General features: G+C 45.9%; 1 protein-coding gene across 2 annotated transcripts in view; it reads right to left on the reverse strand.

The window, feature by feature from the left end:
* SGPP2 (sphingosine-1-phosphate phosphatase 2) overlaps positions 1 to 26,628 on the reverse strand; it is a 109,040-nt gene that overhangs the window by 12,637 nt on the left and 69,775 nt on the right. For both annotated transcript variants that reach the window (XM_019445803.2, XM_019445807.2), the window contains exons 3-4: positions 15,236 to 15,415; positions 12,051 to 12,140 (exon numbers count right to left, since the gene is read on the reverse strand). In XM_019445803.2, the coding sequence (XP_019301348.2) occupies positions 12,051 to 12,140; positions 15,236 to 15,415 (270 nt within the window). The remainder of the gene's footprint in view (positions 1 to 12,050; positions 12,141 to 15,235; positions 15,416 to 26,628) is intronic.

The following is a 26,628-nucleotide window of genomic DNA, read 5'->3' on the forward strand; positions in this document are numbered from 1 at the left end:
TGGCCCTTGCATCCCAGTAGGAACTGGAGATTACGAGAGACTTGAAAAATATCGGTCTTGCTTTGCAGACCGTCCTAGTGATGTCAAATACAGTCATGTGGTGTCCTTGATGAGGCTGGACAATCTCAATTACAGGATTATCACTTCTTTGCCACTAAGTGTATGCCAAGTGAGAAGGCGAAACTATGTAGCTTTATTAAATGGAGAAGTGAGATCCAGGATACAATGAGGCATAAGACTGCGGTACACGGGTGATCCTTTGCACAAGTGTGGCGAGAGCTCAGAGGTATGGCATGGAAACCAAATTGTGCCATCAATCAATGCGTATGAAATAATATTGTGGAGGCTTCGGGTTTTTTTTTTTTAAAGAATCAAATAAATTGCAGCACTTACAGGAAGCCTTGTGTGCATTTATGAATATGATACATGAGGGGCACCCAGGTGGCTCTGTCGGTTAAACATCTGACTTCAACTCAGGTCATGATCCCACAGTTCACGGGTTCAAGTCGCGCATCGGGCTCTGTGCTAACAGCTCAGAGCCGGGAGCCTGCTTTGGATTCTGTGTCTCCCTCTCTCTTTGCCCCTCTCCAGCTTGCACTCTATCTCTCAAAAATGAATAAACGTTAAAAAAAAAAAAAAAAAAAAAAGAAATAGGATACATGAAATATTCACTTCCTTTCTGAATTGAGCATGTTTTAAGGAACATTCCCACGGACATACATAAACACAGACCTCAATAGCATTTTGAGATTAAAATTAAATTCTGGACCTTATGTTGACTTTCAGAGCATAGGATTCAAGGCAGCCCCTTTACTCCTGTGCATCTGTCTGCTGTGGCTCTGTTCACGTTCATGTCCCAGAAGGACATACTTTGTTAATAAGACCAGTTCTCAGGCAGTTTGACAGCTGCAATGGATAAACAGTCCTTTGCCCTTTGCGGCCAGTGAAATAAATGCTATTCTTCTCTAAGGGCAACCTGAGCCAGCACAGCTCTAAACTCTTCGAGGTGAGTTTCATCTTCTGAAACAGCACCACAGAGAGGGGATGGATGGATATGAATTCTGCTGAGAACTCAGTTCCCTTTTTCAGTCAGATTTGGGAGGTGGGATTATACCAACTAAGGGGAATTTTTCTAGTCAACGGTTTGCCAATTTAATTGAGGCCCAAACAATAAAAGGACGCAGGAAGTAAGCCCTTTGAAACTCATGTATTGGTTTTATTGCCAAAATTAAGTGTTGTTTCTTAAAAAAAAAAAAAAAAAGGTGGGGGGCAGACAGTGCAAGAAAGAAACACTAAGACATGCAAATTCCCAAAGAAGAGTTAACATTCATGACAATAAAGTCTAAAATCTTCCTTCTGGGAAATCCTCAATCCTCATGTAAATAATAGTAGAGCTCAAATATTTAGTAATTCATCCATCATGATTCAGCAGCCATCATGTGCTTTTATTTTCAACTGACTATTACATACCAAGCAATATATGAGGATAGAGGAAGAGTAAGATACAGTCTCTGTCCATTAAACAGAAATAGCTTTATTGTTTTTCTCAAAAACAAGTCAGGCTCATTATTAAAAATGCATTGCAGGGGACTCTATCCATAACCACCCCCTGACACGCACAATTTCATAACTAATGGCACCATAGACTATAAGCTGTTCTGTAACCTGCATTTTTCATCGACAATATGCCATCCAGATCTTTTCATGATTACAGAACTGCATTACTTTAATGGCTATAGAACATTCCACTCTATGGAAATACTATACTTAACTAGATCTGATTGATGAACATTTAGCATGTTCTTGTTGTGTGCTATTAAATGCATTAATAAACATCCTGGAGGGTTAGGACAGAGTGGTAATTAAAAGCACAGTTTTGAAGTTGGACTGCCTGGTTTTCAATCTCAATCCAATCTCTTATCAACTACAGGGCCTTGGTCAGGTTATTTGACCTCTCTTGCTTCCTCTGTAAGCCTGGGAAAACAATAGCACCCCCCCCCCCCCACCTTGTAGGGTTGCTATGAGATAGTTAATATATGCAAAGCACTTAGAATGGTGCCCAGCAGATCATAAGAGCTTTATAAATGTTTTCTATTATTATCACTATTGTCACTTTTACACATGTGCGATTATACGCTTTAGAGTAAACTAAAATTGGGATAGAAGCCCAGAATACTAAGAATGTGCACTTTAGACAGCCATATATTCTGCAAAATGCCCTCCAAAAGCCTATACCAATGGATTATCCATATCTTAAAAAAATAGTCATCCTGGCTTGACAAATATGAAATCTGGAAACTCACTGTTATCTGATCAAGCTGGTTACACTGACTTAGTACACACTGTCGGCAGGTAGAAATGGCAAAAATCCAGGTCAGGGATACTGAAGGAAAGGACACAAAGAATTCTATACCTAGCGAAAATATCCTCCAAAACCAAAAGTGAAATAAAGCCACTCTCCCCACCCTCCACCTCCCGCCTCCAAAAAAAAGAAAACAAAACTCAAAACCAAGAGAATTCACTGCCAGCATAACCATGCTAAAAGAAACACTGAATAGACTAATTTAGGCAGAAAGAATTGAGATGCCAGATGGAAGAATAGAACTGCAGGAAGGAATGAAGAACGGAAAAGATAAACATGTGGATAAGCCTAAATGTATGTTAATTATAAAACAATAAAAATAAGTTCTTGTGGGCTTTAAATATATGTAGAATTGAATTTCATTTAATGGCTCACTATTCCCAGGGAATGGTAAAGGTACTAATTTGCATTTGACTCACAAATCAAGGCTGCATGTTATAATCTCTTGGGTAAACACTAAATGATCTGTAAAGGCTTTTTTTTTTATTAAACAGTTTTTTTTTTTAATGTTTATTTTGAGAAAAAGAAAGAACATGAGCAGGGGATGGGGCAGAGAGAGAGGAAGACACAGAATCTGAAGAGGGCTCCAGGCTCCGAGCTGTCAGCACAGAGCCTGAAGTAGGGCTCGGACTCACGAACCACGAAATCACCACCTAAGCTGAAGCTGGATGTTTAACCGACTGAGCCACCCAGGCGTCCCATGACTCTTTTTTTTTTTAAACTTTTTAAAAAAATATTTATTTATTTTTGAGAGAGCGAGAGAGAGAAAGAACGAGCAGGGGAGGGGCAGAGACAGAGGGAGACACAGAATCTGAAGCAGGTTCCAGGCTCTGAGCTGTCAGCACAGAGCCCGACGTGGGGAAATCATGACCTGAGCTGAAGTCGGACCTTTAACCGACTGAGCCACCCAGGCGCCCCGGAAAGACTTTCTAACAAGCTAACAGAGGATCAAAAATAGGAGAGTTAAAATACTTGAACATCGGAGGACTTTTACCACCTGACTTCAAGACTTATTACAAAGCTAAAGTAAATAAGGGGGTGGTATTAGCATCAAGACAAATAGACAAGAGAGCGGAGAGTATATACATAGAGAGTATCACAGTCACTTGATTTATGACCAAGTTGATGCTTCAGCGAATGGAAAAAGGATAATCCCTATAAACGGTGCCGAGCATATCTGGTATCCCTACAGAGCAAAGATGAATCCAAATCAATTCCAAGCAGACTGTAGATCTAAATTAGAAAAGCCAAATACTAAATCTTCTCAAACATAAGAGAGTATCTTCATGACCTTACGGTAGGCAAAAGTATCTTAAGCAGGACACAGAAAATTACAAACATAGGTGTGATAATTGGACTAGGTTAAAATTAAGAACCTCTCTTTCCCTAAAGACACCAATAGAGTAAAAAGGCAAGCCATCAGATGGGAAAAGAAATTTGCCATGCTGTACAGATTATCTGACCAGTTGGTCACCAATAGAGACAAGCAACCCAGTAAAAACAACAACAACAACAACAACAGAGGTCAAAAGAAAAACAGGCACTCCACTAAAGAGGATATATAAATGGCCAATAAACATATGAAAAGGGACTGAGTGTGATTATTCATCAGAGAAATCAAAATAAAAGCACAATGGGCTACTGTTAGATACCCACGGGCATAACTACAATGAAAATGGTCGACATCAGGTGGGTGGGCAGAGATGCGGAGAACTGGAAATCTCATATACCACCAGTAGGGGGTGGAAATTGGTATAATTCTTCAGGAGACACAACAGTATATCCTAAAGCTGAACACTCCTTATGACCTAGCAATTTTACTTGTGCGTTCGCACCCAATGTGAAAATGTACGTATTTGCTCTAAAAGCCACGCAAAAGGGAGTTCAGAGTAGCATCATTTACCATAACCTCCAACTGGAAACAATCCAAAATATCCATCCTTAATAGGAGGGATAGAGTGTGATATGGGCATACATTCTAATACTCTACGTCAGTAAACATGAACGGACTAAAGCTCTATATGACAACATGGGTGAATATCACAAAGAAAATGGTGAGTAAAAGAAGCCCAAGGCAGAAGCGTACATAACACAGAATTCCATTTATCGGGTGTTCCGCTAAGGGATGGTGTCAGAGAACTGGGGTGTGGGTACCTTGAGGGAGGTGCGGTGTAGCGGGCCTGGGGGTACCGATGTTAAATGTGTAGGATTCTTCTTTTCTAAGAGGGTACATCTGCCTTCTGGAGAAGGTGAATAGTGTATAAGTTTACTGAACTAAACCGAATGCTCCTTATGATTGAATTTGATTCAGAAATGGCTCCATTCTCGGGTTTCAGTGGTTAGTTGAGAATCACAGCAAATCACTCCACCTCTCCGCCCTGGGACAAACTGGTTACAATTTACAAAGTTGCAAGAGGGATAAGGTGCAAGTTCATGCCAATATTTTCTGGAATGCCAATATTTTGTGGAATATTTTCACAGCTGCAGTGAGCATCATGGTCGAAGTTTGCGCATATATATATATATGCATTTTCCCAAGGGGCCAAAGAAGCTCTTTTAAAAATGTGTAAATACATGGGAAGGTCTGATTCCTTTTCCAAAAGTTGATCGGACAGATTTTGAAGCCAGTGCATTTTCTGTTAAGAGAGGTGTACAATTATAAGCTTACAGAAAAACATCACCCTTCAGTGAAACCGTAACACGCTGTATACTCCAAAAAGCAAGAACTTAATGAAAGAAAGAAACCTCCGGACACTGGGCTTCCATGGAAGGTTCAATCCAATCTCTTATTCTTATGTTACTAGTAACTGGAACTCACCTAAAACACAGTTGCAACCCAGTAGTGCTGGATCTCAAAGCTGTGCTCTGTCCCTGGACGTGGCTGTTTTTATTCACGTAAGCAAAAGTGAATGCATTGTCAATACAATTCTAGACTTCGAGCATTTGCCCGAGTTCCCTCTCTCCACAGTCTGAGAGATATGGGCACTCTGGGGACGTTCTCACTGAGGTAGACTACCTGCTTCCCTCTGGCCACCTTGCCCATCTGACTCCACCGTGAGGGACCATCTCTGTAGCTGCTGGCCTCGTCCACTTGGGCTCGGCTGCCCGGCCATTAGCCTCAGATAGTTCCCTGGCCTTCCTCCCCAGGCAGCCTAATTGCCACTTAATGGTCACATTCCCTCAGGTCTGACCACACACCAGACTAGAACAGTTTCGTAGGCCAACCGGTTTCTACCGCCGCAGGAAGGATACAAGTGGCTTCTGGTCGGAGGCGAACCGGCCCAGTACCGGTCTGTGTCTGCTTCAGTCCTTTAAATTTTGGGGTCCTGCCCTGCAGGACCGCTGGCCTCTGGGTGATGCTAGTGCTTTGACCAACTTCTGCCTTTGCCTAGCTTCTGCGGGCTGCGTTCGAGGCTCAGTCTGGCTCCCCTCCGGGATCCAGAGCCCTCCTGTGGGCCCCCTCAACTCACACTTGCAGAACAGATGGAAAACCGGGCCCCAACTGTGGCTTTTTGGACAGGGTGGAGATATAAAAAATTAATTTGCCTGTGCTGATGGCTAGGAATACCTACCACAAGCAGTTCTTACTGGAAATGCCCTAATTTTAGTTTGATTAATACAAAAACATAACAGTGTCTTCAGTTTCCCATTATATCACCCTAACTAATGGCTGTGTGGACTTCTATAGTGGTTAACTAATAACGATTTAGTCTTTACAAAACCCACAACAGCTTTAAAAACAAGAGAGGATGAATGCTTTACCATGAGTACTTATTACTTTTGAAACCAGAAACAATTCTCTATTTTCATAAAAGGGTAAAAGTACGTCTCTTCAAGGTAAAGAAAACAACAATATGCATAATAACATAGTGCTCCAAAACACAACGAAATTCCCTTTTTATCTCAGTAACGAACTTATCCTACAACAGAAAGTAAGGCTTGGTTGGGTATAATTTATATTATAATTAGCTTTCTTTTCCATATTAAGAAAGGCAGTTTGAAGTACGCTTTTTTTTTTTTTAAACTAGTTTCAAAGAACTTGAAGAAAAAAAAAACAAACCACCAAAAATGCTCTAGTCCAAAGCCAGGATACAGTTTTGTATGCGCTGCAGATAATTTAATATTTGAGAAGCCTTTTCAACCTTCTCCAACTGCAACCAAAACTAAAGCAGTACTTAGAGGAACGAAAGAAATGAGTAAGCAAATAAAACCCAATATCTATATAATTATCCACACATCAAACAATTCAGGGACAATAAAATAGAAGAGCATTTCAGCTCATTCAAGTTCAAAATAACGGAACAACCATTCACGAATCTCACCACAACAACAAACCTTGTGGCTAATTTTACTGTTAACGTATTGGGGATGATCGCCTTATCAGTCAAAAGACTTAAAATCAATTCTGTACAAGTTGATTAATTTCAGGCATCGAAAACGGAGTATGATCGACCTTCTTGATTTGCTCTCATCCTCCTTTCCCCACATAAACAAGTATAATGTCCAGTTTTGAGTCCTTGAAAGAGCAGGAAGATGCAATGGTGTCAATGTAGAAAGGGTACCCCTGGGTACCTCTTCTGAGGACAGATCCATTTCATTTTGGAGAAGTGCCCCTCCTACAGGCCAACCCTAATCCTAACCCTGACCATCACCGTCTATCACAGCCCTTGCTCACACACGCTGGCTCCCCACCCAGCTGGACCAACCACCATCTCTGGAACCCTCCAAAAACATTTAACGCAGCAATGGGCTCATTGTCCGGGCCAGGCCATTAGACACTTTCTGGAAATTCTCCCCACTGCAATCCTTTCAGGAATAAAACAAAGAAGTTAAGCCCAGAGCTCCTTGGGTCTAGCCTCAGAGAGAAGACAGCCCAAGAATATGAACCCACCATGTGAAGAGATGTGCAGAGAAGCTTAGGAAAGCATAGGGAGACTTCCGACAAAGATCTAGACCTCAGGTCCCATCCTCCCAAGGGCTACCTGTACCTCTACCCTTCCTACAGTGTGTTTATAAAAGCCAATACATTTTCAAGGATGCCTGGGTGGCTCAGGTGGTTAATTGTCTGTCTCTTGGTTTTGGTTCAGGCCATGATCTCACAGTCGTGAGATCGAGCCCTGCATCAGGCTCTGCACTGGCAATGGAGCCTGCTTGGGATTCTCTCTCTCCTTCTCTCTCTCTTCCCCTTCCCTGCTCACACTCTCTCCCTCTCTCTCCCTTGCTCTCTCTCCCAAAATAAATAAATAAACTTAAAAGGAAACAACAACGACTTTTCCTTTAAGCTTAAGTGAGTTTGAGTTAGTGTCTATTCTTTGCCCTCAAGGAGTCCTGACTCGCGCAGATGGTAACCACTTGGGTTTGGGCATTCTCAGGAGTGAGAACTTTCTAGCCCCTGTTTTCAGGGCACTGCCTTTGTTAGCCCACAGGGGTGGCTTCTGGGGTCTGGTTTCTACTCTGGGTCCCACTCCCCTCACTGAGGCTCACTGGCCCAAGGGTAGCACCCAGGGCAATCAAGCTTTCATCGCTGGAAATTAAGATTTCTGACGTGAGAGAGAGGTTGTGGGGTTCTTTGAACAGTGGCACTCTAGTGGGGGAGGAAGGCGCTCTCAGACGCCCTGGTTCTATCCTTCTGGAGGCTTAGCTGCTCAACCCTGAGTTTCATGAGCGGAGTTCCATGAGCTGTCCCAGTCCTTCCAACGCATTCTGCCCTCTCTTCCTTTATTTCCCTCCGCAGCTGGCTACAATTGGTTTACTCTTCAAACCAAGAGAATGTGAGATCTCACACACTCACACACACACACACACACACACACACACACACACACACACACACACACACACACACACGTTTCCGTAAATCGTTGGTTAGGACACCTTTCCCTATGGGAAATGTAAGACTTCAATAAAAATCAGCTGGAGCAACGATGAACTTTTTACCTTGACCAAGCCGAGAGGTAGTGTGGCCCCAGAGGCGGTTCATCAGCAGCTCAAGGATGTCATCAAGGCCACCGTGTTCTACCCCCGTGTTTTGCCACGAACAGTACCGACTTCTCTCCGAGGTCGATTCCCCTAGAGCTCACAGATGGCTTCAGCTTACAGCTGCGGCCACCTGTGGCATTATCCCCATCCAGCAGGAGATGGAGACACTTCCCCGTGCACGGGACTGCATAATCAGATACGGAAATAAGATTCTAGCAGTGGTGTGAGTCAGAATTCATTCAGCTTGGTGACCACCCGAGGAGCGTGGGAAGGCAGGAGCCAGGGCGGTGCCCAACTTTCTCACTGAGACATCTTGGCAGATGAGACACCCATCTCTGAGGTGGGACCAGAGCTGGTTTGGCAGGATGGTGACACCACGCGTAGGTTCACTCAGGCCTGCCCAGGAGTCAGCCGGAGCCTGTCCCCGAAGCCTTGACATCAGAGAGCAAACCACTCACCCCCTGACACGCAGTGGTTCCTTCAGGGGCGAGATAAGTACATTTCCGCGCTGCTTGAATTGCTTCCTCTTCGTGCGCAGACGGCCATTTGCATCAAGCCATCAGCTACTTGCCTGACTTACGAGCTGGGCACGTCCCGGTCGCGGGCGATGAGAGCAGTTCACGACGTGGACGTGGCGGGTGCTTGCACAGGCTCTCTCTCCACCTGCCTTCCACCTTCCAGCTCCTTCCGTGCTCACAGCCAGTTCTGGAGGACAGTTAGTCTAATCAATGGCTCTCAACCCTGGCTGCACATTAAAATCAACTGAGGAGCTTTGAAAAAATACCAAAGCTTAGGATCTGTGTGTGTGTGTGTGTGTGTGTGTGTGTGTGTGTTGTCTCCATTCTTTAGGTATTGTGGATAACGCCGCTGCTATGCATGTGGGTGTCCAAATACCCCCCGGGGGAGATTTTAAAAAAGCTTTCCCCGGGATGTGACTATGCAGTCACTGAGAACCATTAGTGCGAGGCAGTCCCCGGTGGCTGCAAGGGGTCCAGGAGGGAGGCCCGGCCCAGCTGCTCCACGCGAAGTACAGTACTTGTCATACCAAGGCGTCAGCAGCTCGCACATCTGTCACCATCAACACGCAGAGACTCGGGAGGGCGAGGTAGGGTTTGTTTCCGTGTGTATCTCGCAGATCTGGCTCCCAGCCCGGCACCTGCAGTCAACTATGCAGCTGCTGCTGAGTGACAAAGACTTGCCAATCCGTAATTTAACTCGATCCTGCGATTAAAAGGAACTGTTCCCTCCTGCTACTAGGAATTACGTACCGTCACACCCTGGCCTGGGCCTGCGTCCGGCTCTAAGATCTTTATGAAATAAAATTCCACGTGTGGGAGAAGTCCCAGGGCGGGGGGGGGGGGGGTGGCAATGGCGCCACGGGGTGGGGGGGGTGAGGGTGGGGACGAAGTTTCTACAGCTTTGCTCCAGTTTCTTCTGGGACGGATGCCCCAAAGAGAGCAGCTGGGCCTGTTCCTTGCAGCTGAATGAGAGGCTTCAACAGTCTTCCCTGCAAATAGCTGCTGCCCCATCCCCATAACCCACTTTAAAAAGCAAAGACAGGCACCGAGCTGTGTCTTTCTTGAGGTGGGTTTTCTGTGCCCTTTACTCATGTCCGCGGTTCCACATTCTCGTGCTGATGCTGGTTTGCATTTCAACCTGAATTCTCGGGATCACTTTTTAGGAAAGCCTGCGGAAATTAAAAAGTAGCCCCAGATGAAAGGAATGCCAAATACCCGCGAGAGCGCTGGCTGGTTCCACATTGAGGTCCACGGCTGTACTTGGAGGGACCGTCCTCCTAATGCGAAGCAGCGGTGTGGCGAATTGAGAATGCTCCCCTCTCCCATCCCCTGTTGGCTCAGAGGCCAGATACGCTGTGTGTGTGACGGGACGGGGACCGCAAGGACGAGTCTCGGGAGGGAGATGAAACGCCTGGTCCCCTAACTGCTCCTCTAGCGTCTTCAAGGTCTGGTGGGGCCGGAATGAGGATGGGGCGGAAGCTGCCGGGTCGTGCAAATTCAGGGTCAGAGCTGGCCTTTATTTAAAATATGGATATCCTGGGGGCGCCTGGGTGGCTCAGTCGGTTAAGCATCCGACTTCGGCTCAGACCATGATCTCACGGTTCGTGGGTTCGAGCCCTGCATCGGGCTCTGTGCTGATGGCTCGTGGAGGCTGGAGCCTGCTTCCGATTCTGCGTCTCCCTCTCTCTCAAAATAAATAAATAAACTTTAAAAGAAAAACGTGGGCATTTTGTTTATCATGGACATTTTTTGCATTAATTTTGCTTTTTTTCTAAGTGTTCCATTAAAATCATTTATCTTGGTCGCGGACTTGTCTGGCGCTCCCTCCATGTGGCACCTGGCCTGCCTCCCCCGAGGCCCAGCCCTGACTCCAGTGGCTTTCGGCTCTTCCTTGCTTTTCTGAGTTAGCCTGTGCTTTAAGGGGAAAGCACGAGGGTCTCTCACCGCATCCCGTGCGGCCATAAGTCCCCTTTCTCTGGGTTTACATCCTCCCAGCCTCTGCCTCTGCTCATTCTCACAAGCTCTCTCAATCCATCTGTTCACCTCTGCTGCTTCTGCCCCCCGCCCTCCCCACCCCCCACCCCCGCTCCCCGCCACCCTTCTTGCGATGACCAACGCCAGACACCAGGAGGACAGGCAGGAGGGTCGCCTTTCCCTCAGAGCCATTTTCTGCTAACACAATTTTTGAGCCTGACACAGAGAGTAACACAATTAGCAAGGGCCCATTCCGTTCTAGAGAAATCTTTCTTGTGCCAATTACGATGATAAATAGTGCCCTGTGGTTAGCCATGGCCAGCCTCGTGCTCTGGAACTCCAAGGCAGCTGGCTGGCACACCCAGAAACAGAGCTCTGAGGTCACTGTAACCGCGCGAACCGCCGCAGCCCGGGAAACATACGCAATTCGGTAAAAGGGTAGGCGAACCTTTAAACGCAGACACGTCTCTCTGTGTCACCACAACCGCCAGCCCAGAGCGGTCTGGAAAGGAAGCAAGGCCTATACTTCTGGGCTCTTTTGACCCGACGGGACCCTTTCCCTGGAGGGGGCAGCTGAGATCCTTACAATCCAGGCCCGTCTCTGTGAGGACGTAAGTGGGAAGCCGTATCCACAAGCTCCCATCCTTGACCCTGGGCGTTGCTCCTGCACCACGGGTAAACCAGCATGAAAAGAAATCAGCTGAGCCTCTGTTGTCATTCTAGCCAATCTTTCGAGTCAGGAGAGCCTAGCCCAGCTCAGCCTCCTCGATATTATCTTTCTTTTTTAATTTTTCTATTAAAATTTTTTTTTAATGTTTTTACTTTTGAGAGAGAGAGAGACAGACAGAATGAAGAGTCGGAGAGGTGCAGAGAGAGAGGGAGATACAGAATCCGAAGCAGGCTCCAGGCTCCGAGCTGCCAGCACAGAGTTTGACACGGGGCTCGAACTCACAAACCGAGAGATCGTGACCTGACCCAAAGTCGATGCTTAATCGACTGAGCCATCCAGGCGCCCCTCCCTGGATATTATCTTAGCGATTCGTTATTATTATTACGCAAGAGTCACAACATCATAATTACTTACCTCACTGGCCTGATGGGAAGTATAAGCACGTGTGCAAATAGCTGTAGAAGTATACAGCGTAAAAAAACACACCGACACACTGGCCGCGGTGTTGTTTGGACAGTCACCCCAAGACCTGCCCACAGGGACTTACCAGGACCGTGTGCATCCCAGTGTAGACTCTGCTGAGACACACCAAGGTGGAAAACACCACAGCCATCAGCAACCCCAGAACAAAGGGATACTGTCGGGGGGAGAAGAGAAAACAAGGCGATTAGACCATGCTCACGTAGTTTGACGCCGTGGGAGGAGAGCATCCTGGCTTAATAGCCACCGGAGTCAATCTCCATTTCCCTAGACCAGCAGTCTGATGGTCTAAAACCATTTGAAAAGTGGGGAAAATGGAGCAAAGGAAAGGGGAGGGCGCCCAGGACCGTAGCGCTGGGAGGAAGTTTCACAACATATAAACTATAAACCTACCAACGAGACTTCATTAGAACTCGGCCTTAAGCCAGTTTTAGCGGAGTAAATCGTTCTTTTATTTCGACCTATTCTTCTCCATAGAGTAACATGTATGAAGTATACAGTGCTGAGCGAGGGGCAAGGTGGATGGGCCGTACCACCACCTGGAAGCCCAACCAGCTCCATCCCCGCCGAGTGCTGTGTGGTCAAGTTTGGCAACAGCTGGCTCCCTAAGGAAGCCCAGGGGCAGTGGGCCCAAGCGAAGAATGGGCACCTTTGCATACGGATGTTAAGGCAAAAATCCAGACTTCGCTAAATCTCAACATTCGCTGGCGGGTAACATGAAGCCAATGATGAATCTCATTGAATCTCAACAATGAATCTCAACATTCGCTGGCGGGTAACATGAGCGGAAGAATCCGGCTCGTGCGGAGTCATATAAGGAACATGCAGATATTCTGCTCATAAACAGAGACGTAGAGATAAAATCCATGTGCTTCAAGCAGTGACGCCTGTGGGGTTTCACGGTGAGAAGGGTAAAGACGACAGAGAGCTGTCGATATTACGGGAGGCTCTGTACAGTCACCTGCTCCGCCAATCGACACACAACTCTGCAAAGTGGGTTCTATCATTAGGTCCATTCCACAAATGAAGACAGCCTTAAACTCGATAACCCTTACATCGCTATTGAACTTTGGCACAAAGATGCCTTCCCATTAATCATCCCATTTGACCCTCACAATAGGAGCTGGGCTCAGAGAGGCAGACTGTGCCCAAGGTCGCACAGCCGGTAAAGGGTAAGAGTCAGAACCGGAAGCCACAATTTCCATCTCCAAGCCCAACGCGTTCTTTTTTGTTCTTTTTTAACGTTTATTTATTTTTGAGAGAGAGAGAGAGTGCTATCGGGGGAGAGGCAGAGAGAGAGGGAGACAGAGAATCCGAAGCAGGCTTTATGCTATCAGCACAAAGCCTGATGGAGGGCTCGAACTCATGAACCGGGAGATCATGACCTAAGCCTAAGTCAGATGCTTAACCAGCTGGGCCACCCAGGTGTTCCCCCAACACATTCTTTCTGATTTAAGATGTGAATACAATCACACATGGTCGTACGTCTTTTCTTAACATTTATCATTAACCGGGTCTCAGATTTTAAGAAAAAGTGTTAAGTAATGAGTTAATGCATTCAGAAGTTAGAGTTTGGGCATTAGCCTGAACACATATAAAGAAACCAGATTCAGAAATGTTACAGCAAAGAACCCAAATAGCTACACATATTTATCATTAAAAATTGACTAGGAAGGGGCACCTCCGTGGTCAGTTGGTTAAGCCTCCAACTTCAGCTCAGGTCATGATCTCACGGTTCGTGAGTTCGAGCCCCACATCGGGCTCTGTGCTGACAGCTTGGAGCCTGGAACCTGCTTCACATTCTGTGTCTCCCTCTTTCTCGGCCCCTCTCCCACCTGTGCTTTGTCCCTCTCTCTCTCAAAAATAAACAAACATTGAAAGAATTTTTTAACTAAAAAAAAAAATTGAGTAGGAAAGAAGTCTGCAACAACTCAGGCTGAAAACTGCTACATCATGGGAGCTGAAAAGCATTTTTAAAGGACCAAGTGGCCTTGAAACGAGTATATAAATGGTTCTTGTTGCTGTTTTCTTGCAGTCCGCTGCTACTTGAGGCTTTTTTCCTGTGCAATGTCAGCATGCTCACAGGCCTCTCTGGATGATGAGGACCAGCCCTGGGCCCACCATGTCCTGCTGGGGCAGGTGTCCTGCGTATCATGGAGCTCAGAAGTCTGCGTTAAGTTAATTCAGACAGGCAGTACTGGACAGCTCAGACATTCTGACCCTGGAGTGACGTCTAAGTTACGGCAGAAGATTATACCTGGTTGGATATATTCCTGGGACCCGTCCCTTTCCCATCCGGGAAACTCAGGTCTGACTCCAGGTGACCAGGTAGAAGACTCCAGAGGCAGAGAGCCAGGATCCAGCGCTAATCCTGTCCTTGTCCAACTACATCAGGCTGACCCCCCCCAGTTCTGCACAACGTAGAACACAGAACGGGCTTCGAGGGTGCAGGGACAAGGCGAAACGACACTGTCGTTTACATACATGACTGCTAGGTTTAACGAAATCTAAATTTTCCAGAGAGTAAAAGGGAAAAATTATTAAATTCAATGCAAACGTGGAGCCAAACTCCTCAGGTAGGCAAAGCAAAACTTGACCGCGGTACTGACGTAACTTTTGAAAGGTCTGACTGTAATCGGCATCTAAGCAGATATTCATGAAGTGAAATTCCTCCGTTTTCAACAGTTATTAATCTCTCGTCATTTAGAGAGGAATCTAGAAAACACGGAGCCATTATTTCTAGTGGTTGAGCCCCAACCAGGGGCAGAGGCATCCTTGGGAGCCAACGGGGGGGCACAGACTCTTTCCTGCCCTGGGCCCCGGGGAGTCTAGCAAGAGGATTTATCGGGTGGAGTCATCTCAGCCCTGGAGGACCATGTACGAGGATCATAAGCTCCTCACGTCTGCCGCAAACAGAAGATGAGAAAACCGATCACGTACTGTCTGGTCGGGAGCTCTGGTGACGGTGCTCTGGAGGGCAGATGCCACACTCTGGATCCCGGGGCAGTCCATGTCATGCTCGTTGTGGGGGGAGGGGGTGTTATTACTGGGGGGTGTGCCTTTCACTCTGAGGCACAGCCTGACTTGGATGCTAACCCATATGTCCCTTTCTCTACGAAGAAACTGTCACTGATGGCTCAATACATTTCAGTCCCCCGAGTCTCGATTTCATAAACCTCAAAGCCCCTCAGAAAAGACAACTCTGAAGCAAAACCTCTCTTTGCCACCTCACGGCATGGGTGGCGGCCTCACCTGGTATCTGTCCATCGTAGAGATGAGGAGGGTGAAGGAAATGGTGGTGGCCGCCATGGCGTGGGTAGATGGCATTCCATACTCAGCAATCACTCTCTTCTCCAGTTTCACGACGGGAGGGGAGAAGGGGCGGGGCCACTTCAGGATGTCCTTGGCCATCTGGCCAATATACATCACCAACTGCAAAACCAAAGGACGGGGGTGAGTCTAACCGAGTAAGTGAAATCCCTCGGTTGTGTGAATTTATTTGGGCGATCCCAGTCTGTTGGCGGAAAATCCCCTTCCTCTCTGACCCAGCTACCTCCTGGGAAAGTCTTGTAGGGTGCATCTTAGTCCATAAAAAGAGAAACAGGCCGTCTGAACTCCAGGAGACCACTGGGCCCCTAAGATAGGACATTAACGCATACCTTAATTTGAATGATATACTCAAAAAGCATTTCCATAGTTCCTATGTGTGCCAGGTACTGTTCTAAGAGCTTTACAGATGTTAATTCACTTAATCCAGTGACACCTACAGAACGCAGGTAGAGAACAAGATTCGAATCCAAGGAGTTTTGCTTCAAAATCTGTGGCTTATGCCACCATGATAATACCTCAAAACCGGGAGAGTTCTCAAATCAGACAGTCTTTGTTCTCAAGTTTTAACCAGAAAAGTGACTGTTCTGGGGCACCTGGGTGGCTCAGTTGGTTGAGCATCCAACTTTAGCTCGGGTCACGATCTTGCGTTCGTGGGCTTGAGACCCATATCGGGCTCTGTGCTGACAGCTCAGAGCCTGGAGCCTGGTTCAGATTCTGTGTCTCCCTCTCTCTCTGCCCCTCCCCTATGTGTGCTCTGTCTCTCTTTCTCTCTCTCTCAAAAATAAACATTAAAAAAGAAAAGAAAAGAAAAGAAAAGAAAAGAAAAGAAAAGAAAAGAAAAGAAAAGAAAAGAAAAGTGATTGTTACAGAGCTTCTGCTTAAGAATTTTTGGGGGGGCACCTGGGTGGCTCAGTCGGTTAAGTGTCCAACTTCAGCTCAGGTCATGATCTCACGGTCTGTGAGTTCGAGCCCCATGTCGGGCTCTGTGCTGACAGCTCAGAGCCTGGAGCCTGGTTCAGATTCTGTGTCTCCCTCTCTCTCTGCCCCTCCCCCATGTGTGCTCTGTCTCTCTTTCTCTCTCTCTCAAAAATAAACATTAAAAAAGAAAAGAAAAGAATAGTGATTGTTACAGAGCTTCTGCTTAAGAATTTTTGGGGGGGCACCTGGGTGGCTCAGTCGGTTAAGCGTCCAACTTCAGCTCAGGTCATGATCTCACGGTCTGTGAGTTCGAGCCCCATGTCGGGCTCTGTGCTGACAGCTCAGAGCCTGGAGCCTGCTTCAGATTCTGTGTCTCCCTCGCTCTCTGCCCCTCCCCTGCTTGTGCTCACTCACCCTCTCTCTCTCTCTCTCAAAAATAAATAAACAAAAATTTTTTCGAATGTTACTCTATTTTTGAATCTTACACTGTTACTCTAAATGCACGTAGGCAACACACTGGATATAATTTAATTTCTTTCAGTAATCAGGAGCATCAGTAAGATACACGGCAGGAGCATTTCCAACCCTCAAATACAGACAACTCAACCTAGAGTTTTCTCAAGTGATTGTTCACGATGACATTAATGAAGAAACGGCTCCCCTCCCTTCTTTCTCTTAAAGCACAAGATACAAACCAGAATTCGACTTCCGTTACCCTTCAGGGACGAACAGGGAGGACTATCAACCACAGACTTCCTTTGGCAGAGAGCTCTCGAGGACACTTTCAGGATCAGGCACAAAGCCGGAAGAGCAGCCCCTCTACTCAAGCCTGCATCTGCCATGCGAAGTGTGGCCTGAAGACGGGCCGTGTGTGCCCCACCCTGGGCCCCGGTCTCAAATGCAGCATCTCAGGCCCCAGCCCGGACCTACGGAATGAGAGCCCGGCTTTCACAAGACTCTCAGGTGGCTCGTGTGCACATGAGAATTCGAGAAGCCCCACGTGACACTGTATTCTCGCACGGGTCCCTTTGTCCCGGGCTTTAATCATAAACCTCCTCATCTTACCACGACCGTATTGATTTTACTAGGCCTCTGTTCAGCTCGTGATGGGTGGAGTCACCTTGCTTTTTGGGACGAGACCGGCCATGAATGCTTTAGGGCCTGGCCACGTTCTGGTGCTTTCTTTTAGCTCGCTTAATTCTGAGCATTATTCCAGCGTAGTCACGTCCCCCAGAAGGCACTGCTTATGTTTTGTGCCCCACTGCCATTTTGCTCTGGGTTAAAAAACCAAGAACCACTGTCTGTGCACAGCAGGCCAAATCCACAGGCTTTAAAGCCTCAGTGACAATCACCGAATTCCAGAGCTGCGATTTCTAATCGGACTTTGAAATTCAACCTCTTTACCGTCCCCTTATTACCGGGAACTACTGTCCTGGAAACCGGCTCGCTCTTTTATGTTTCCGCCTCCCTCCTGTGAACCTGTAAAAACCGCATCAGACTGACAATTATGTGTGGGGACGGAAAACTTGCAGCCATCACCGACGACCAGGAATGTCTCAGAAGCCGCTTGAGATCCATTTCTCAACACTGGCCCTTCCCCACTCACCAACGAAAACAAAATATTGCAGGCACGGTAATTCTAGTTTGCTTAAGAGTACTTAAAATCCGCAGGCAGGAACCCTTGAAATCATTAAGTGAAGACAGCCAGGGGGCCTGCAGACAAATTTTTAAATTTCCTTGGAGTTCACAAGTCCCTCTGACTCCGCTCCTATTTTGCCTGCTATGTTTGAAGGATGTTTTTAAGAATGAGGACAGTTGTTCGTTTCATTTAAAAAAATATTACCGCCGCATATTGTTTCTGACCCATAAATTTCAAATACCAATTACTGTAGTGACAGCTCTCCTTAAACAGAAAATAGAGCCCTATTTTTCAAGTCCTAGGGAAGGAATACCTCTTGTGGGCCGGGGAGTCCTGTCTCTGCCCTCGCATTCATTATAGGGAAGCTACAATGAGCCGAGCCCTGTATGAGGTCCCCGTGACACAAACAGAAGGTCTCATCGTAATGCCAACACGCTTTGAAAAAAATTATCCAACGAATCCTATGGAGACGTATATATGTAGAGACAGAATGAAGAAGCCAGAACAAAAACAAAGAAAAAAGAAGTACATACTGTATAATCTTGTTTTTATAAAATTCTTGAAATGTTAACTTTATAGCACAGAAAGCAGACCAGTGGTTGCCAGGAAGGCGGTAAAGAAATTACAAATGGGATATGCACCTAGGCCAAAATACTCCAACCTGTACAGTTTAAGTATGTGGAAAGTTTGCGAACACACTAATTATAGAATTGGACATTTTCGATGGGTGGGTTGTACAGTGTGTGAATTATATACCTCAATAAAGCTGTTAAAGACGTGTTTATTGTAGGTCAATCACATCTCAACAAGTGGTTGCCTTAGCTTGGGTTGCCATAGCAACTAAACACAGGCTGGTGGCTTATAAACAAGGGAAACTTGTTTCTTATATTCTAGAGGATGGAAAGTCCAAGATCAAGATGCCAGCAGATCTGGTATCTGGTGGGGACCTGCTTCCTGGCTCACAGACAGCCATCTTGTCGCTGGGTCCTCACATGGCGGAAGGAGTGAGGGAGCTCTCTGGGGTGCCCTTTACATGAGCACTCAGCCTATTCATGAAGGTCCACCCTCATGACCAAAGCACTTCCCAAAGGCCCTACCTCCTAATACCATCCCATTGAGTACTAGGTTTCAGCATGTTAACATTCCAAAAGTTCTTCTCAGGTATGAGGAGATGTGCCGGTGGGTCTGGCCATGAGACACTGTATGGAAGGGCATCTGGATGTTCAGCTTACTAGTACGTTTGGGGAAGAGGCATAGCCAGATCTGATCTGTCCTCTGGTGTCCTGGGCAGAGTGGGGGCAAAGACATCAAGACTAAAGGGAAGGAGGCAAGGTAAGAGAATATTGCAAAATCCAGGTGAGAGATAAAGGTGGGATCAAGGTCAGCAAAAGTGGGGCAGCAGACAGAATTTTTAAATGCTTTGGGGCGCCTGGGTAGCTCAGTCGGTTAAACGTCCGACTTTGGCTCCTGTCACGATCTCACAGTTTGTGAGTTTGAGCCCCGCGTCAGGCTCTGTGCTGACAGCTCCGAGCCTGGAGCCTCCTTTGGATTCTGTGTCTCCCTCCCTCCCTCTCCTCCTTCCCCGCTCTCACTCGGTCTCTCTCTCTCTCTCTCAAAAATCAACACTAAATTTAAAATAAAAAGAAGCATTAAAAAAAACTTTTTAAGACAAAAGAATTTCAAACAGGTTTACAAATGTAAGAATGGCAAGTAGAAATTATTTAAATAAAAGAGGAAAAAAAACCCAGAAATGGATGGACTAGGGACCCAGAGGTGATTGTGCACACAGACGTGTTTCAGTTCAGAAGAGCTGAACTACAGGTCCTCACAAGGGACATGCTATCTCCTGGCAGACATTCCTGATTAGCTCGATGATTACGGGCACCAGCAGCATTAAGAGGGGGGAAGGCCAGGGATACGATACGCCATTGAACGCACAAGATGGTCACCCTAGGAAATCGTTCTTTGTGTCCAATATGATTCTTGAGGGCTCTGCCGACACCCTTGTAGGTGAACACCTATCTGTAATCCTCTGAAGGGAGAGCCTAATTCTCTGCTAGAAGGAACCACCAAATATTTTCTTGCGAGGTTTGAACACACACTGAAGTTTCTGAGAACTACCAAGGAAACGGAGGGAAGACTGAAATTTCGGTTGATTTGAAACTTTATCTAGAATGGCTAACCACGTGGGGCAGTCGGGTCACCAATGGAAAGGCTGCTCGATGCGTGAGAGGCTCGCACACCGCATGCTTATTTTTTATTTTTATAAATTTTTTTAAAACGTTTATTTATTTTTGAGACAGAGAGAGACAGAGCGTGAACGGGGGAGGGTCAGAGAGAGAGGAAGACACAGAATCCGAAGCAGGCTCCAGGCTCTGAGCTGTCAGCCCAGAGCCCGACGCGGGGCTCGAACTCACAGACCGCGAGATCATGACCTGAGCCGAAGTTGGACGCTTAACTGACTGAGCCACCCAGGCACCCCTATTTTTTATTTTTAAAGTTTATTTATTTTGAGAGAGAGAAAAAGCACAAGTGGGAGAGGAGCAGAGAGAGGAGAGAGAGGGAATCCCAAACAGGGTCCGCACGGTCAGCGTGGAGCCCCGTGCGGAGCTCGAACATACGAACCGTGGGATCATGACCTGAGCTGAAGTCGGACAGTTAACCAACTGAGCCACCCAGGTGCCCCAGCATTTGCTTATTTTAAAAGTCACCTTATTACAAGGCAGAGTTTTAGAAATTATGTAAGTAGGTCAAATTATCTATGAATAATATGCTTTGAAAGAAAGCAAAGCGGGCACTATAAAACATTTAGAATATAAAAGGAGGTGCTACCATGCTAAGTTTAGGAAGCCAGACACAAAAGACCACATATTGCCTGGTTCCATTTGTATGAAATATCCAGAACAGGCAGATCCATAAAGTCGGACAATAGATTAGTGATTGCCTAGGGCTTGGAGGCCAGATGTCTACAATCGAGGTGTCAGGGGACCGCATTCCTACAGGGTTCTGGGGCAGAGCCCTTTTTTGCCTCTTCCCGTTTCTGGTGGCTGGAGGCCCTCCTAGGCTTGTGGCCACATCCCTGCAATCTCTGCCCCCGTGGTCACTTGCCTCTTCCTCTTCCCTCTGTCTCCTGCCCTTCTGCCCATCTCAACTCTCCCTCTGCCTTTCTCTTACGAGGGTACTGGCCACTGGATTGAAGGCCCACTCAGACATCCAGGAGGATCTCCTCATCTCAAGATCCTTAACTGAATTCATCTGCCATCCTTCTTTTTCTAAAAAAGATAGTGTCCACAGGTCCCGCGTATTAGGATGTAGATGTGTCTTTTTGACGATGACCATCTAATCCACTCTATTCAGCAAATAGTGAGTGCAAGTGAATGACCACGCATTGCTCTGGTTTCAGGATGACCAGAGAGAACAACGCAGATAAGATCTTTGTCCTCATGGAGCATATGAATGGAAACATTAGCAAAAAGTATGCCTAGCTTCTTTGCACTTTATTGGTTCAATAAAACAACATCATCATGCAACAACAACAAAAAAAAAAGGTGCACTAGATCTTATAGAATCAAAAAGTCTAAAATATTAAAAACATTACTGTAGATATGAGCATCACATGTCATTAGGGAATTATGAAATAAAACAATGAGATATCATTACATATTTATCAGAATGGCCCAAATCTATTTTTTTAAATACGAAATTTATTGTCAAACTGGTTTTCATACAACACCCTGTGCTCATTCCAACAGGTGCCCTCCTCAATGCCCATCACCCACCCTCCCCGCCCTCCCACCCCCCATCAACCCTCAGTTTGTTCTCAGTTTTTAAGAGTCTCTTATGCTTTGGCTCTCTCCCTCTCTGACCTCTTTTTTTTTTTTTTTCCCTTCCCCTCCCCCATGGGTTCCTGTTAAGTTTCTCAGGATCCACATAAGAGTGAAAGCATATGGTATCTGTCTTTCTCTGTATGACTTATTTCACTTAGCATCACACTCTCCAGTTCCATCCACGTTGCTATAAAGGGCCAGATTTCATTCTTTCTCATTGCCAAGTAGTACTCTATTGTGTATATAAACCACAATTTCTTTATCCATTCATCAGTTGATGGACATTTAGGTTCTTTCCACAATTTGGCTATTGTTGAAAGTGTTGCTATGAACATTGGGGTACAAGTGCCCCTAGGCATCAGCACTCCTGTATCCCTTGGGTAAATTCCTAGCAGTGCTATTGCTGGGTCATAGGGTAGATCTATTTTTAACTTTTTGAGGAAACTTCACACTGTTTTCCAGAGCGGCTGCACCAGTTTGCATTCCCACCAACAGTGCAAGAGGGTTCCCGTTCCTCCACATCCTCTCCAGCATCTATAGTCTCCTGGTTTGTTCATTTTAGCCACTCTGACCGGCATGAGGTGGTATCTGAGTGCGGTTTTGATTTGTATTTCCCTGATGAGGAGCAACGTTGAGCATCTTTTCATATGCCTGTTGGCCAGAATGGCCCAAATCTAAAACGCTGACAACACTAAATGCTGGTGAGGATGTGGGGCAACAGGAACTCTCATCCATCACTGATGACAACGCCAGATGGCGCGGCCACTTTGGGAGTCAGTTTGGTGGTTTCTGACAAAACGGAACATTCTCTGACCCTAAGATTCAGCACTCGTGCTCCTTGGTATTTAACCCAAATGAATTGGGTGCATTGAACCCGTACACAAGTGTTTATAGCAGCTTTATTCCTAAGTGCCCAGACTCAGATGTGACCAAGATGTCCTTCAGCAGGTGAACGGGTAAATGAACTGTGGTACATCCAGACAAAGGCGTGTTGCTCAGCGCTAAGAGAAGGGAGCTTTCAAGCCATGAGAAGACGTGGAAGAACCTTAAATCCCTACTACTAAGTGAAAAAAAAAAAAATCTGAAAAGGTAACATGCTAGATGCTTCCATCTATAGAATATTCTGGAAAAGGTAAAACTGTGAAGAAGTAAAAAATCAAAGGTTGCCAGACATCGGAGGGGAGGAAGGATAGGTGGAACACTGGAAAACTACTGCGTATGATACCATAATGGTGGATACGTGTCATTACACATTTGTCCAAACCCATTGAATGTACGACACCAAGAGTGAACTGTAAACTGTGAGCTTTGGGTGATTATCATGTGTCAGTTAGGGTCATCAGTTTTCACGAATGTACCGCTCTAGTGTGGGATGTTCATAATGGGGAGGCTGTGCTTGGTTGAGGGCAAGGGAGTATATGGGAAGTCTCCATACTTTTCCTTTGGTTTTGCTATGAGCCTAAAACCGCTCTAAAAAATAAAGTCTATTAAAAAGAGTACTATGGCAGAAGAGAACCATTTCTCCATTTAGTTTGCAGTTAAAGAGTATAATGATTAACTTGACGTGGCTTGCCCTAAATGGAGGGCTTCACTCTGTATTGTTGAAGGGCCCTCCTACCTAAAGGGACCAAATTAAGTTCCATCATCCATCACATTCCTTTGGACTGAGGCCCCAAAGGCCTATGTGTAAAGGAAAAATCCATGAGAGGAGGCAAGGCAGGAAGCAATTATAGATCATTAACGCTTTAGCAAACTGTCTGGGTCCCTTGCACGGTGCTGGGGCCCTGTAGCATTTTGTGATGAGGAATTAGCCTATTTGCTTACTTCTGCCCTGATTACAAGATAAAGGAAATATACAGGTGGGGGAAAAAAAATCCACTTCTCTGGATAGTCTACTGTCGATCCCAAGAGGACAAAAGGCTTTTCTAGTAAATCAATTCTGTCAACACAAAACATGTCTTACCGGCATGGAAGGACTTCTAAGTTGGGGTCTGTTCTTAACATCCGGGCCCATCAGGCGCAGTCACAGAAAACAGTGCGTGTTCTCTTAGTGCGGTAGCCCTGTCTAGCTATTGCAATCCCAACGGCCACCTTCACTGTGTCTTAACACATCTCAGATTAACAATACTTTACTCTTCACGTTAGTATAAATGAAACCTGGATAGTTTTGAAAATAGAGGATCCTTGAAAGAACATTATTACTAGTCAAGCAGCTACTCGTTCTTTTTTATACACTGAGATCGCCTGGTGCCCCCCCCCCCACTTGTCCTCCCCGCTCCGACCCAAAGCATCCCCATTCTCATGGCATAAAGGCTCCACTGTTGTTATAATAAAAGCTAAGTCCTCTGTATGACACAGGGAGCAACAAGAGTCTGTTTTCAAATTACACCCCCAACCCCCCAACCCCCCATCCTCCATCCACAGACGTATTGTTTTTTTTTAATTTTTTTTTAAATGTTTATTTATTTTTGCGACAGAGAGAGACAGAGCATGAACGGGGGAGGGTCAGAGAGAGAGGGAGACACAGAATCTGAAACAGGCTCCAGGCTCTGAGGTGTCAGCACAGAGCCCGACGCGGGGCTCGAACTCACGGACCGTGAGATCGTGACCCGAGCCGAAGTCGGACGCTTAACCGACTGAGCCACCCAGGCGCCCCCCACACACGTATTTTGATAAATGTTAACGTCTGTCTTCCAGCTATCCTCTACCATGGGGGAATGACACTAACAAAAGTATGTCCCTCAGGTCTCAAAATGGAAACATTTCGAGTCATTGGGATTTATAGCCTACCCATGGGTTTATTTTTTAAAAAGTCAGGAATTAGTTATATCATTCCTTAAGTGCTGGAGATTAGAACACTAAGATGTAATCCAAAGACCATAGCTGCTCCATCAGTACATACCCATCTTGTTTCTTAGTCCAACCAAAGGAAGCGCGTTCCCCTTCTTCTCAGGTTACTGATGTGATGATTTGGATAAAGACAGACCAGATACCCAACCGTTCTACTCCTATCATGTACCCACGAGAACTGAAAACATAGGTCCTCACAGAAACTGGCACGTGAATGGTCTTAGGGTCATCCTTCACAATAGCCAAGAAGTTTAAACAACCCAGACGTCCATCCACTGCTGAATGGATAAACAAAATGTAGATCAGTACGATAGAATATTATTCGTCCATAAAAAAATGAGAGACAGATACAGACTGTATACAGGGATGAACCCCGAAAACAGTATGCTGCGTAGCCAGATAAGGACAAATATTGTATGATTCCATTTATATGAAATGTGCAGAACAGGCAAATCCATAGAGACAGAGAGTAGATCAGTGGTTGTCTGGGGCTGGAGGGGAGGGGAACGGGGATAGGAGGTTTCTTACGGGCTGAATTTAGATGGTGGTAATGAATACATGAAGACATGAAAAACCATTGAATCACACTCTTCAAAAAGGCGACTATTATGATATGTGACTGTCATCGCAGTTTAAAAAGAGACACTAGACATCGAAATAGGTCCCCAAACACCTCTTCCTCGTGTCCCTGAAGTCCTTTGTTGCAAAGTGTTATTGACAACACCTTCCAGTATTGATTCCAGATAAGCAGCTATGGAGGCTACAAATAGTCTTTGCTTCAGGAGCTCCGCCCAGCTCTGCCCCCATCCGGTTCTGCAGGGCACTGAGTGGGGGACCGCCCATGGCACAGAGAAAGCTGCTGAAAATCCACCTCCTCCAAACCGGGACCAGGGGACTCATGCTAGAGCAATTTTTAGCTGTGGAGACTGTTCAGATCAACACTTTTACAAAGAGATGGGGCTGTGTTCTTGTTTACTTGGTACACGGTCCTCTCTTCTCCCTGGAAGACAGGGCTCTGTGGCATCAGGGAGTGAATTAAAAGCAGTCCTTTGTTATGGTTACTTCAGAACATTCTAGAGGCCACTGCCTAACAGCCAGTGTGAAAAGTTGTTTTCAGTTGGTGAATGTTTTCTCATGCTTATGGCATTACTTTATTTTCTTTACTTTTTAAAATTCTGAGCCCATTCCAGTGTGTGTCGTGTACTTGTGTGTGTTTGTGTGGGTGGGGTGGTGGTGAGTCACTCAGAGAAGCAACTGTAATTTCAAACTAATAAGATTTCATTCCATGCCTGAAGCACCAAAACAAAGAAATTACAGAGCAAACACCATAAATCACAGAAGACTGTCAGAAAACTGGTGCTTGCATATTCAAAGTCCCGTAGAAATGCAGATATAATAGCTAAAGCACAAACGACAGGTGAGAAAAATAAAATAAGTTACAACATTTGCCGTTCTAATGCTCCATTTTTGCAAGCTCAGAGCTGTTTCTGACCTTTCTGAAGGCAAACACTAAGGGTACAGAGATTAGTAATTAAGTCACAGATGTATGAACATCTTTGGGAAAGTCACTCCAAACCAACTAAGCCTCCTTTTCGTTATTAGAAAGGAGCTGGGTAAAACGATAACCTAATATTCGTGTAGGGAATTCTTTGGGGTATATTTTCATAGACATTATTTAATGTTCGTATCATTCTGATTTTACGGATGAGGAAACTGAGGTTTAGAGAAGGTGAGTGTCTCGCTAAAGTTAACACCATCAGTGCAGCGGAACTGGGCTCGAATTTTGTTTTCTGATTGCAAATCCTATGGTCTTTCCACCATGCTCCAACAGCTAGCATCTGATGAATAACATGTTCAAACAGTATCTTTCCTTAAGGAACCCAAAGTCCATGATCCTAACCCATTGCATCCATGTAGCACTCAATAGAGGTCACTTGACTGCCCTTCAGACTGAGGGAATAAGATGTCACCGCTGCTGAGAAAATTTCCAAATGCTTATCTCTACCATTTCACCAATGAACTGTGCAGCAGAAGGCTGAGACCGGTGTCCTTTACTCGCCACTGGACAGATGTCACATCCA

Source organism: Panthera pardus, unplaced genomic scaffold (assembly GCF_024362965.1).
Source record: "Panthera pardus isolate Hobbes unplaced genomic scaffold, ASM2436296v1 HiC_scaffold_10, whole genome shotgun sequence".
NCBI classification, from domain to species: Eukaryota; Metazoa; Chordata; class Mammalia; order Carnivora; family Felidae; genus Panthera; species Panthera pardus.